We start from the raw sequence: 13,908 nt of genomic DNA, 5'->3' as shown, positions 1-13,908 counted from the left end.
GGTGAACAAGATGGTCGTAAAGCGCGTTGTATTGATAATCGGATTTTCTTTTATTCTAAATATTTGTGAGGTACATCGTGAGTACATCCATGTCTTAGTGAGTGAAAATGGTTAGTGTTTAACTGTCATTTTGCCAGTAGAAGTGGATGTTACTGAAGTTATTCGGGCTCACGCTTTTGGCACTCGGGGTTAAGTTGAATGCGGCTTTTGTGGTCTACAATTAAGTTTTAATAGGTAAATGAGAACAATGTAGTTAGAGTTTTAGTTGAAAGTTGAAATTATTTGCAATTTTAACTTTTTTTGAAGATACTTAAAACCATCTTTGAATATGGCCAAAGAATGATATCGCAAGTTGTACAGCTTTGAAGATATAAAATTTTTGGTTTTGTATTTCAGAACATAACTGTATACACCTCTGCTTCCAATAGAAATTTCCTCATCGAAATAATATTAAATTTTTCCCAGGAACTAATATTAATTTTTTTCAACAAAATTCAAGTAGACTACCTTAAATGATCCAAAACAGCAAACTTGCTCTTTAGGCGCTCCTAAACCATCAGATTCCGTAGAAATGCCCCGAATCATAAAAATAGCGTCTTTGGTCTAATTCGATCAATTCCTTCAATTCCAGGACAACGTATAAATATGTTGTAAAATAAACGAAAATTAAGATTTGACTCGATACCTAAAATGTTAATTCTATTTATGTAATTTTTTTTGGGTTTAAAGCTTGTTCAGAGACGTATAGGGCTTTGGATTTTGTTTTTGAACCTTCCATTGAAATGAACTATGAAAAAATATGAAGGTTCAATATGTCGAGCCTAAAACAACTTGTGTGAAAGTGTAAAACATTTATTTACGAAATTTACACTACAAATAATAACGGGTGATAATTTAAAAAATTTCGCAGTAAGTAATGAATCGTAAACATAAGTCGTCGATGAAGCCATTTACTATTCACCATAAACTGACTGGCAACTAATAACACATGAATTTATTCAAGATATCCCTTTGATATTTCAACATCTGCTTAGAATTTTTTTTTAATGATCACCCTTTAATATACAAAAATAATCAACAGGAAAAGCTACAAAATCACGAAAATGGAACAAAATAAAGCTTCTTGTTTTTATTCCTAAACTAAAGTTTGGTATCACTTCTAAAAATTGCACTGACATAAAATCGTAAATAACGGATTGGTAGTTTCCTTAGGGATATAAGAGATAATAAGCTGATATGGCCATTATCAATTCCACATTTATATAAAAAAATAATAATACTTGAATTTAACACAATTTCTTAGGTCCAAGCAAACACTCTTTGAAACGAAATTTTTAATGCAGCTTTACTTAAAATAGTGTTGTATTGAAGTTAGCGAATTTTTACCTCTTTGTGCTCACACTAGAGCTTTAATGTTAAAGAAATTATTTGAAGCGTCTCGCGCAAATTCTTTTCGAATTAAACAGCTATAAAATGCGCATTTAATAAATTCAACAGTCAGTGAATCGATAAGTTCAACGTCAGCCCCGCAATGCACACATAAAAGTTTTTTCAATAAAAGAAAATAATTTGATACATGATTCCATTTAACACCGTTTATACTTAAAAAAAAAGGCAAAATTTGACCGAAAACAGTGTGGACGAACTCCCAAAGGACGCAAAGTAAAGTTGGAGTAACCAAAATTACAGTTAGAAAACTTTCAAAATTGGCCGAAAAAAACAGGATTGATGCGTAATCTACTCAGTCTCGAACTATTGAGATAAGATTTTATACTGATTTTCCCGCAGTCTAGCAAAACCACGTAACATATAGAGACTTTTTAACTTTTTTTAAGAAAGATAAATTTAGATCAAAATTATTCCTTTCTTTTAAAATTTAATTCAGTAACATAAAGCAAAATATTAATTTCCTATATTATTTACTCTACTACTATTTATTTATTACCATAAATATTCGTCAAAATAAACCAGCCTTTTGCTTGGACCTCGAATATCACATAATTTTAAGATAATTCGAAACCGGTATTGCAATGCACCGCATACATAAGCTTTTCTCGAAGAGTATTCTTTTTTTGGTAATTTGGCAACTTCAGCAGATTAAAACAGGTCGAGGAGGTTGGAAGACGATTTTGAGGATCCTTTTTTCTTATGGTGAAGAAACCTCGAAAAACGCTACCTGAAATTAAATTTAAAAGGAGCTAAAAACTCATCTTATTTTGATTCCTTTTCACCAAATTAACAGTCAGAGAAGGCAAAGAATTGAAAAAAAAATTATTGAGAATTATATCCCCGTTTCCTAAAGTTCCTCAATCTCTCCATAAAAAAATATTCATACCTATTGTATCACCCGTATCTTCATCATCGCCAACCTCTACGCATCTTATAGAAAACGGCGGTTCCAAATGGGCGAATCCCAACAATGGTGGTTTAGAGCAACTTGTAACAAACTAAAACACATCCAAAAACCACTAAAGGTGTCTTATACTTATAATTATCATTAAATCGATTCCCACGGGATAAGAAACACTTAGGGCCATTTCCTCTCAGGTCCAATTGTATACGTTCAGTTTAAACTCCGCCTGAATAACAACCTCACGATTGTGATAAATAATCAATGGGATATACGTGGTTTCGATCGTAATCTTCAGGTCGGGTTAAAACTTTAGCTACACAATCCGGCCTTATAGTTAAGCTAAGATGTATTTGATAAAATATTTTCCTATTACACATCCGCCACATACACTTGGTTATAGAAATACAAAACTTAATACTTTTAGGCCCGCCTGGTTGTGAGTGTTACTTTGTTCTCTAATATTTTATAACGGATTTTTTATCATCCACCAGCCTACCTTAACTTAATCTAAGTTTTGTAAATAGCCCTTAACCATTAGTAACATTCAATGCTCACTTTAAGAAACATTCCACGCTCCTCATCATTGAAATCCTTCTCTAAGATATCCCATAACCATCCGATTACCCTGTGGGAATCGTGAAATCCTCCATAATACTGGCAATTTTTTCGCAAATCTTTCAAGTCCAAAGGTATGTTATCTCCAGATATGAGACGTTGTAATTCCGGAGTAGAAAAGAGGCTTAGCCAGTCTGGGTTAACAATGGAGCGAAAACCTTTGATGAAGGCGGCTGTTTGTTCTTTGATTTGGACATGCATGCGAAAATGTGCCATGAGGTAAATGTAATTTATGCTAGAAAATATAATATGCAAATTAAAGAAAATTCTTGAAGAAATCACAGAAAAATAATTTGTAAGTGTTTATAGGAGAGATATCATGTAATTTCTATGAAAACTAATTTTGTATAAATGATGCATTGAAAATTATCCATCACTTTAGGACAATATACATGAATGTAATATAAGATAATTTACGCGCATTTTTGTTTTATATATATATGTATATGTATAATTTACATGTTTTCCTTAGTAACTGGAACTGCTTTTCCCCCCGGCACCAGTTCATGAGTAATCACTTTTCCCATATGATCTTCATCAACACTAAAAGTCAAATTCAACTCCGAAACATCATCTTCGTAATGTTTCACATAGCTCAGACTTCTATACAGATCTGCATCGAGTGATGGTAATTCGTCGACCGAGCTATACATCGCTTGCGATGTTTGACCTAAAACCTAAATTTTTCTTTAATTCAAATAGTAAAACATGTCTAGAGTTTCTAACCTGGCTCAGAAAAAATGAGGCAAATGGAACATCTACAACAATCCCCTCATAAACGGCTTTTCCCAGAATCTTTCCCGTGAATTCAAAGAGTTGTAAGTGGTTGTCTTGAAGATTGGAAGTTGGAGAAGGGTATAATCTCTCTTCACTGGTAGCTTTAAACAAGTTAAGAGCAGGGTCGAATACTTTTTTAACGCTTTCTTCAAGGAACTCCTTGAAAACACCGTCTTGGTCAATGCCAGCTTCGTCCAATCCATATTCGTTGATAAATCGAACTCTGATTACTCCTTTGAGTGCTTGTGAAGAGAGAGTGGAGAGTTGTCGGTATCCGTCTTCGACTATTCGGTTTCTATTGAATCGAAACATTACAATGAACAAAATATAATCACCTACTGAAAATTTTACAATTGAGCAAATTATTATTGTAAATATTGACCCTCTATGCGAACAAAACTACAACCAAATAAAATCCTCTTAATTATTTGAGCAAAGTAGTATCGTAATATGGCGTTAATAATATTTTCCAACACCAATGAGGATCTTGCTTATTGCTATCTAAAAAGCTACATGAATGTAAATGCATGGATAATGACTACCTTGTGGAGGGTGCTATATCATGGCACCACTTTCTTAGGAAACTCTAATTTTACCTATGAACTGTTATCAATGTAGACTGAGGTGAAGCGCACGCAGATTCTGTCAATCCAAGGACAGTTTTCTCATTGCCAATATATTTCCTAAACAGCCTCACTCGGTCCTCGTGAGGTATGATATGTGGCATCGTTTGCAACAGTAACTGAGGTGCTCTCCTACCCTTTTCCAAATCCACCAGAAATGAAGAAACTTTGATTTCCTTTATCAGCCAATGCCCCGGGTGTGAGTAATTTCGCCAACAATCTCGTTTGTAAAGCACCACCAAGAGAGTGTGTAGGGATTGAAATAGTGAGTTGGTTTGAATGGATTTTATATCTAGAATAGTTTTTTGTTGGTGTTTAAAAGTATTTTCGATATTAAGTATCATTACATTAAAAAGAACATACATATATTTTTATGTGGGTAAGTATTTGAACTTACCGAATAAATTTCCAGTTACAGCTTTATACAAAAACACGTTCAAAAAACTAGACATTGCTACAAAGTCAGCCAGTCGAAATGGTTTCTGTTTCTCGTACATCTCAATGTCATCGAGCAACCTAAACATTAAAATATTATATAGCCACGGGAAATTTCATAAAATTATTCTTACACAGAAATCTCTGCATTCCACGCTAGAAAACCTTATCTTTTGAGATTTTACAATAACTTTGCCACATCGCTGAAGAGTTTCTTGCTGTTAAAAATTGAATTTAGTGATATTTGAATTCTTTAGAAGAATCAATTAAACCTATTGGCAATTTTCACAAGAATAACCAGAAAACTCAACAAGTATTTCATAAAATATACAATTACAAAAAAAAATTCCATTAATTATTGAAGGAACTTAAGAATAAAATTGTTACATTCATTAGTTTAAAATAGAGAAACTCCTCAAACGAAATATTAGGTTTCTACACCTACCACTAGTATGCCTTTTTTCTTCAATTATAATATAAACTTAACACTGATTACGAAAAGGATTTCGCAAACAAGCACGCTCTAAAGGAAAAAAAAATCAGCCCAAAATTGAACGTTAACAATCCGTTGGTATCTTAGTGCTACTCTACAATTGTAGAACGAACTGACAAAGAAACAAATTCTGCCACAAAAATATCTACATTCAACGCTCTAAAATCGAGAAAAACCTGAACAAAATGTTGTGTGTCACCACCTATCCTCTACTTTACTGCTTCTCTACGATTATTGAATTAACTTCATATTGTTAAATAAATAAATTTTACATCAAAAACATCAAATTCAAGGAACTAATATAGAGAAAGACCTGAACCAAATGTTACTTCACAATTGTAGAATAAATTTGACACTGATTAAAAGAATTAAGTTCTCAACATAAATCTTTACATTCAATATTCTCAAATCCAGACAAACCTCAACAAAATGTTGGGCGTCACCGCTTGCCTCTACTTTGCTGCGTTTCTATAATATTATTATAGAATGAGCTGAACATATGTGCAGTAAACGCTCTAAAATCACTCAATACTTCTTGACTGTATAACATCTCTGTCCTTCCTTTTCTCTAGAAATCAACAGTCAACCTTTAAAAATTGAATAAAAATAATGAAATAGGAATTAGAAAATGTCAGAAAAAAATTATATAATTCTTGAATACAAACGGAGATTATGACACCTCATTTCTTGATTCATACTAAATCGTATGGAAATAGTTAAATTGAGGTCAGAAAATTATAATAAAAGGTGTCCGAGAAATATCTGCCATAATTTCAACAAGTAACAGAATTCATCGATGGTAACAACTTTTGTCGAATAAGTTTTTTTTTTAAGTCACATTTACTTCCAATATTTTTATTTATTAAAACCACTCTATGGCACCGCCTATGGGTTAAAAAAAAATCCAAATACACACTGGATATTTTGTTGATGTTTCCTTATCGTATTTTTTTACTAACCGTGAGTCAAACTCTATGCACCGCAAGGCTTGTATTGTTTACAATTGATACGTGTCGTTTTTGTTATTTTGTTATTGTTTGAAAGTATTGAGAAATTTTCGTATGAAATGCCGCGTTTTACAAATAATGAATACACTAATACGGTGTTATCTTATGGAGAAACCCGTAGAAATTCTAATCGGGGTTGTGGGATTTATGCACATCGTTTCCCAAATCGTCCTACACCCAATAGGTGCACATTTGTTCGTATTATTCAAGGGCTTCGAAATAGTGGAACTTTTGCAGGTGCATATCAAGATCGCAGCAGACAACGGCCTAATCGTTTTATAAATGTGGAAAATGAAATTGACGGATTTGTTAAATTACAAATCTATGTACAAAACTAGAATCTAAATAGTAATAGATAAATAATAATTTTGGCATGGTTGACTCATATTGTGTACGCACCAAGATGATTCACGTGTATATAAAAAGAGAAATATTTCTTGTAATCTTTCACAATGCTCGTACTGCAGTAATACTTCTGCCGTTTATAAGTAAAGTCGGTTAGTACGTTCTTGTTTTGTTAATCCCAATTTCCACTAAATATACTCCAACTAAATTTCCAATAATAATGGAAGAATTTTCAACACTTAATGTAACATTTTTTTTGGGTAAGTCAAAAGTTTAAATTATTTTAACAGTAAATAACGTAAAACCCTAATAATTCCTCCTATTTAGCTGTACACGTTTATTGATTATTCGCAAAAAAAGACATGTTCATCAGAAAGCAGACAAAAAATGTGTTAGGTATCTATGCTAAAGATCCGAAATAAGATAAACAATTTTAGATATTATAGGCGGGTAATGGAATTGTAATAATGTTTGAATGATTTGAACTGGAAAACCATACATACCTTTTACACAAAAAATGTACTTGAAAAAAATGTTGCTTTTTACGAATTGTGTTATTGATTCAAATTATGGCATTTATTTCTGGAACACCCTGAAAAATCGTTAAAAATAACTGGAGGTTTGTCTCATATCATCAATTTTCACTGCTTAAAAGAGATGAAATTAACATCTAATGATTTTGGTTGAAAGCCAATGTCGCTTTCGAAAAATTTTCTTAAAAACTAGAATTGTAGTCCACAAATCAATTTTTAGCAGCATTTTTTCTTTAATTAGTATCATTTTATAGGCAAAAGCCACCTCTTAGACGGGTTAGACGCGCCGAAATAATCACTATTCAATGAAAAAATCACAACTGTTTTAAATCAATTAACTGAGAAATGGATAAGACGCAGTAAACCTACGAGAAACATAGGTGTAAATAAGAAATTATGATATTTCAATAGGAATCCTAATATAAGCCATGAACTGCTTTCTAAATAAATGTTGTCGAATAATAAGTTAGTTTAAATACCTTTGAAACAAATACCTATAGGTACATTACTGTAAAAAATCAAAATTTTCAGACTCTTTTTTCATATCCCCACCCATTCCCATCAAAACAATTACTTACGTGATATAATGCGTCATACAATCTGCAAATAACTGCAACATTTGAAACTCCGGAGCTGAACATTTTGTGTTGAAAGCCAAGTGGTCCAAAAAAGTCTTTAATCCGCAATGTGGTCCAAGCGAACATAAAAACAACCACAAATCGTACAATATTGTATTTTGGTAACATAAACCTGTCAAAAATCTCGTTCATTTATATCAACACTGAAGATTTACTAAAATCTATACCTGTCAGAATATCTAACTGCAATTGTGTCAGGGTATGCAATGCTGTATAATACAAAGAACAAATTAAAACAACTCGATGAACTTCGGGACTGCCAAGAGATCGATAGTTTTTTTGTGTTAAGGTTTTGGGGCCCCGGTTTTCCAACATTTTTTTAAGGAAGTTGCCTCCACTAAATGTCGAAGATTGTGTGGGACTTAGTCGCTGCGGAGGCTCAACTCCCTGAACTAGTTCTGATAAGAAATTGCCTTAAACATAATTAACTTTGCAGTAATAACAAAAAAAAATCAAATTCTATCAACCTAAAAGTATTTGCATAACTTCCACGTTCCACAACAAATGTAATTGTACTTTGATATGCGGTATGGCAGCATGTAAACCTGGATCCATAGGTTGGGCAAACCAGCCTAGCACTGGATGCCAATGGGTTAAGGCAGATTGTTTACTGACGACGTAATTCTGGCAGCTTTCTAGTAGACCTGTGACGACTACCTAAAGTATAAAAATTTTATATTTGCTGTGATAAATTTTGTTTTCACGCAAAAGAACTTACAGTAAAAGTTGGAAAACATAGATCTTTTAATGCCAGCTTTCTCGCAATGTAACCCATTTGAATCAAATTCGCTAGTAAACACAGAGCGTAGCTGCCTTCCAATGTGTTAAAAACTATTCGCATGGATTGCTGACTAGATAATAATTCAAAACTTCTGGTAAAGAGTTTATGTTGTTGCAAGATAGATATGGTCTGAAGAAACTTGATGTTACCACAATACTTACATTAGAGAATAATGCGAATTACCTCAGGTGAGAGAGTTTGGAGATGGTAAATTAGTCCCGGAACAGAAAGAATGTTGATTAAAAATATTGTCATAAATTTGTCTGAAAAGTTTGCTGACACCAAAGGCCGTAAGGCCAACGTTAAAATTGCGGAAATGGAAACGGATTTGAGAGCGATTTTTATTCTTCCCAATCCTTTCAAGAGCAAATTCTAGAAAAAAAATACATAAAAAATAAATAATTAAATCTAACTTAGTTTAGCAATTGAATTATTACTTTAACTGAAAAACTTGATTACTCTGAATTGTTTGTTTTTCAAAAACAGTAATTACAATGCATTTTTAATGGGGTAAAGCAATCTCATCGATGCGTTTCATATAGTCTGTTCCACATAAGGATGAACAGCATTGGGATCACTAAAATGGAAAAACAGAAAATCGTCTAAATTAGGAAAAAGTTGCTCAACTTTTTCTTAATTTACGCGATTTTGTATCTATTATCCTTTCCAAAATCTTCATACTCTTCATCTTTATCTAGAATTATTCTTTATTTATCTGGGATAGACTGTATAATACATAGCACCAAATCTTATTTATGATTACTAAGCATGTGCAGAATACACCCAAGAACATAACTTGTTGGAAAGTTAATAAGAACAATGTTGTTGTTCTCCATGTAGATAGAACAATACAAAAAAAAACATAGTCATTACAACACAACATTCTCATTACCCAAATGTGTGATTTTAAAAAATTTTCCTCATCCTATACTTCAGAGATGAAAGAACTACAGAAATATATTTACAGAATGTTTTTTTGTTATTTCAACCCATGGAACATTTTCTTAAGGTTGTCAATATGCTTAGGAAACGCTCTATATATGTTATGTATGTTAAATGGGAATTGCCACAAGTAGTTACTCAATTAACTCCAACTATACTAAGATCCTGCATAATCTTCAACATAAATAACCCAATATTATTTGATCTATCTTACCTCCATAACCTTTTCTCATAAAAACCAAATCACATCTTGAAATAAACTTTACATTCAAATTGAACCCCACTTCTGCTTACCTTCAAGACCAAATAAAACCCTTTATGGAACAACTGTCCCATCAAATTGGCACATAACTGACTCATCCCACTCCTTAATACTTCCATATTTTTATTCTTCAACACTACCCATGTATTTGTACTGGTAAGTGAAACCAATACATGTAAAAACAATATAATCAACTTCATGTCACTAGCAAGCTCTGGTTTCAGACTGTTTAAATATTCACAGCATTTCCACAATACATTATTCATATGAGAGATCCATTCTATCACATGCTCCTTGTTTAAAGCTTTATGAGATTAAATGGAAATTAATCAATTATCGTAAAATTAGCAATTGGAGCACTTGCCTACACCAACATAACTAAACTTTGGAGAATCACAGTCTAGTGATGCTACAATATACCGGCAAAATTTGGCAAATCTTTCACAATCTCTGTCTTTCTGCCATATAAGGAGTAGTCGCAAACCTTGTTGATAAACATCTAATGCATGCTTGAAGTCATGTTTTGTGTGTTTTTCTGATAAATCAGGCACTTGATTATCAAAGTCTTGCCTAAAATGTACATGAGGAATTCAACAAGGTATAGTAAATGCTTATTAGAAATTATTTTTATTATGTACACTTACAGAATTTGTGTTGTAAATTTGACTCTGGCCAACCATCCCCTAACATTTGCCTGAATGGTAATAATAGCCTCCTCTCTTCGTTTCTCTAGGGCTCTCTCTTCTCTTGCTGCTTTCGTTTGCTCTAAAAAACATCCTTTTGCGTTTTCTGCTTTATGAAACATTATTTTTTCTTTTGAATCCCCTTCCTAAAAGGAGGTCTTTCTACTTGTTTAAGACATGAATCTTCTTCTTTTCTAATGTGTAGTAGCTCACAGATTTCTGTTTACATGTGATCATTTATTGAACATTCGGTTTTTCAATGTTAAATTGTTAAACTGGATAGAAAACTAAAATTGGTCATCAAAATAATTAAAATTTGTTGTTTTTTATTTGGATGATGGAATAAATGACAGCTCGTAATGACAGAAATCAGCTGTCAGTTAGTTCATTTGGTGAGACTGTTAAATACGAGTGATATCTGAGTATAGGTGATTATAGAAGCTGACATTTTACGATTCAGTTATTTGAACATTACTTAAAACCTCCGTGATTTCGTTTTTTTTTCAACAGTACTTTATCTGTAAGAAGAGAAACACGTATTTAATTCTACAAACTACCGCAGACAATTTTAAATACAATTCAGCAATAAAAAAGCAAATCGAATGCCATATATATTTCGATTATTCTAACTGCTGTACACCGGCTGTGAGAAACATCAGAATCTCGACCTAGGATTTCGATATCGATAAGCCATAGTGCGTCATTCCTTCATTTAAATTAGAACGAATTTCCAAATAACAATACTAAAAACGTTAGAAATTTGTGCTTTTATTTTTTACATGAAATTTTTAATATTAATTGAAAAAGAAATCAAACATTAATGTTAAAAACATCAGTGCAAAGTTAATAGTTAAACCTACTTCAATTAAAATTGGTGTCTGTGTTTCCTTTCAAATAAGTGATATACATGTATGTATAATAAACAATCTTAATTTAGAGATATAAAAAAGAGCATTGACCATTTGGGCTCTCTGTTTCGAGTAAATCTAAAGTAAGTAATTTATTACTTTTTCTAGAAATATTTAGGTAGTGTTTTTCTAACGGAAGCAAGTATCCAAATAGTAAAATTGATATAATAAAACAAAAAGATCTGATTTTTCATCTTTTATAGTCCTTAAAATATCTATAAGAAACTCTCTGCTATCAATCACCCAGAATGAATAAAACTTTAGAGACTTTCAATCCATTTATTTATCGTTCCATACTTGCTCAGAGCAAACCCGATGATATATATAGTAGTGCTGACATCCAAAGGAAATGTATTGCGTTAATTCACCAAGAAGTTGGTAAAATGTATGACAAACCTGAAAACAATTGGAACAGCTATATTTTAACCTATATAATATCATTTTTAGTTTAGACAATTCAAGTACCTGTGATCAACTTTCTTTGAGTCTGCAAAATTACACCAAAACTATTTATAACAATGGAAAAAACATTTACAATACATTATTATTTAAGCATCATCCAGATATTACTAACAATAGACAGTTCAAAATCCCTGATAATATGCAGAAAATAAACTTAACTGCCTACTTAACAAACTTGCCTTGTTCGGATGGAAAAGCTTTATATTGTGAAAAATCTCATAATATAAGTCCTGCTGAACTTACACAGTTTGCAGATATTTGGGAGGAGAAAAAAGAAACCATAACTCCAATAGAAAAACTGTCTAATAAAAAATTTTTGGGCAGAAATAATATTAACTTGGAAAATAGATTCGAAAATTTGGACAAGCTACAAGGGATTAGTTCAAGTAGTAATGCGCCTTCTGAAGCTTTTAATTATTCTATTCCAAATAAAAATCATACAAAGCCAAATCTTCCTTGGTTTTCTACGGCAAGAGAAGAGTTGGAGAATTCTGCCCCCTTAAGGTTTGGTGGTAATGAACAAATGAAACCTCACAGTGAGAGCGAGAGTGAAAATAGAAAGAAAGGAAAACGAGTTGCTAGAAGCAAATTTGTTTCCCCCTTACTGTCAAGAAAAGAAAGGTAGGTATATGAGATCTTCTAATTGTGTTGCAATTGAAACTATCCAACAATAGTAGTGAGGAAAATATTAAAGAACAGTCATCAGTCCATGTAACTGATGAAAGGCTTAAGAACATTGAACCTAAAATGGTAGAATTGATAATGGCAGAAATAGTAGATAAAGGTCCAAATATCTCTTGGGACGATATCGCCGGATTAGAATTTGCAAAGTCCTCAATTCAAGAATCTGTCATATGGCCCCTATTAAGACCGGACATTTTTACCGGTTTACGAAGACCTCCCAAGGGCATTTTACTGTTTGGCCCCCCAGGAACTGGGAAAACTTTGATAGGAAAATGTGTGGCCTCTCAAAGTAAGTCCACATTTTTCAGCATCAGCGCTTCCTCACTGACATCAAAGTGGATAGGTGATGGAGAGAAAATGGTTAGAGCATTGTTTCAAGTTGCAAGAGCCCATCAGCCTGCAGTAAGGGATTCTGGCTTCTTGGTGTGTTTCTTTTATTTTTTCTTCCTAAAGGTTATTTTTATTGACGAAGTGGATTCTCTCTTGACCCAAAGAAGCGATCAGGAGCATGAGAGTTCACGTCGAATTAAGACAGAATTCTTAGTTCAGTTGGATGGGGCTGCTACAGACAGTGAGGAAAAGCTGCTTATTATAGGTGCCACAAATCGACCACAGGAGTTAGATGAAGCAGCTAGACGTAGATTTGTGAAAAGATTGTACATTCCTTTGCCAGAATATGAGGTACTAAACTCAACATAATTTACACTTCTGTGTAAGATTTTTCACCTTCAGGCCCGAGTTGAATTATTGAAAAAACTGATCTCCAGTGAAAAGCATTCATTAATAGAACAACAGTTTAATGAAATTGCCAATCTCGCTGAGGGATATTCAGGCGCAGATATTAAAAATCTATGTTCCGAGGCTGCTTTAGAGCCTATCAGATCCATCGATTTTAAAAATATAGAGAACATTCAGGCTTCTGAAGTACGGTCTCTGAAAATGACCGATTTTAAAAAGGCTCTAAAGAGGGTACGACCTAGCGTCGCTCAGAGCGATTTAATACAATACTTGAAGTGGGATGAGACTTATGGATCTGGTATGTGAAAATTAAGGAAAACAAGTTTGTGAACGTTTTCAAAAATATACTTATATTTCTCAATTCGTGTTAAAATACAGTAATATACATAATAAAATATTTATCTTGTGTTTTAATTGTTCCTTCAGTTCAGTGTGTTTGGCCCAAACGGAGGCATGATTTTTAAAACCTCTTGCAGAGTCTAAAAATATAAACTACAGGTGTAAAACAAAAATATGTTGGTATCGATAATAGATGACACTAAACAATCGAAAAGTTCTAATAAACTTGTAACAAATTAAATATTAATGTATGTTCTGACGTCACGAGTTATTTACGGTGTAATCGTAGA

The 13,908-nt window shown here is 32.7% G+C and overlaps 2 protein-coding genes across 5 annotated transcripts; one reads left to right on the top strand and one right to left on the bottom strand.

The window, feature by feature from the left end:
• Positions 1-1,114: 1,114 nt before the first annotated feature.
• Positions 1,115-10,841, bottom strand: LOC136346888 (ubiquitin-protein ligase E3B). Its single transcript, XM_066296418.1, has 15 exons — positions 10,449-10,841; positions 10,169-10,374; positions 9,837-10,108; positions 8,784-8,972; positions 8,538-8,729; positions 8,287-8,476; positions 7,987-8,232; positions 7,760-7,931; positions 4,766-4,884; positions 4,342-4,660; positions 3,695-4,040; positions 3,428-3,645; positions 2,909-3,203; positions 2,336-2,447; positions 1,115-2,176 (listed from the first exon to the last, which is right to left on the bottom strand). Exons 1-15 carry the CDS (start codon positions 10,607-10,609, stop codon positions 2,004-2,006), a joined length of 3,210 nt encoding a protein of 1,069 aa, XP_066152515.1. The 5' UTR covers positions 10,610-10,841; the 3' UTR covers positions 1,115-2,003.
• A 74-nt stretch (positions 10,842-10,915) lies between these two features.
• LOC136346892 (fidgetin-like protein 1) lies at positions 10,916-13,678 on the top strand. 4 transcript variants are annotated; one of them, XM_066296425.1, is made up of 6 exons: positions 10,918-11,396; positions 11,643-11,780; positions 11,843-12,478; positions 12,532-12,943; positions 12,995-13,222; positions 13,274-13,678. In XM_066296425.1, exons 2-6 carry the CDS (start codon positions 11,644-11,646, stop codon positions 13,583-13,585), a joined length of 1,725 nt encoding a protein of 574 aa, XP_066152522.1. In that variant the 5' UTR covers positions 10,918-11,396; position 11,643; the 3' UTR covers positions 13,586-13,678. The 4 variants fall into 4 exon arrangements, with proteins under 4 accessions (XP_066152524.1, XP_066152522.1, XP_066152521.1 ...); XM_066296424.1 differs by having other exon boundaries at positions 10,918-11,478; XM_066296423.1 differs by having other exon boundaries at positions 10,918-11,478; positions 11,599-11,780.
• Positions 13,679-13,908: the final 230 nt, after the last annotated feature.

The sequence above is a fragment of the Euwallacea fornicatus genome, chromosome 25 (assembly GCF_040115645.1).
Source record: "Euwallacea fornicatus isolate EFF26 chromosome 25, ASM4011564v1, whole genome shotgun sequence".
Classification (NCBI taxonomy): Eukaryota; Metazoa; Arthropoda; class Insecta; order Coleoptera; family Curculionidae; genus Euwallacea; species Euwallacea fornicatus.
Note: the sequence above shows the minus strand (reverse complement) of the source record. Positions and strands in the feature narration are given on the sequence as shown.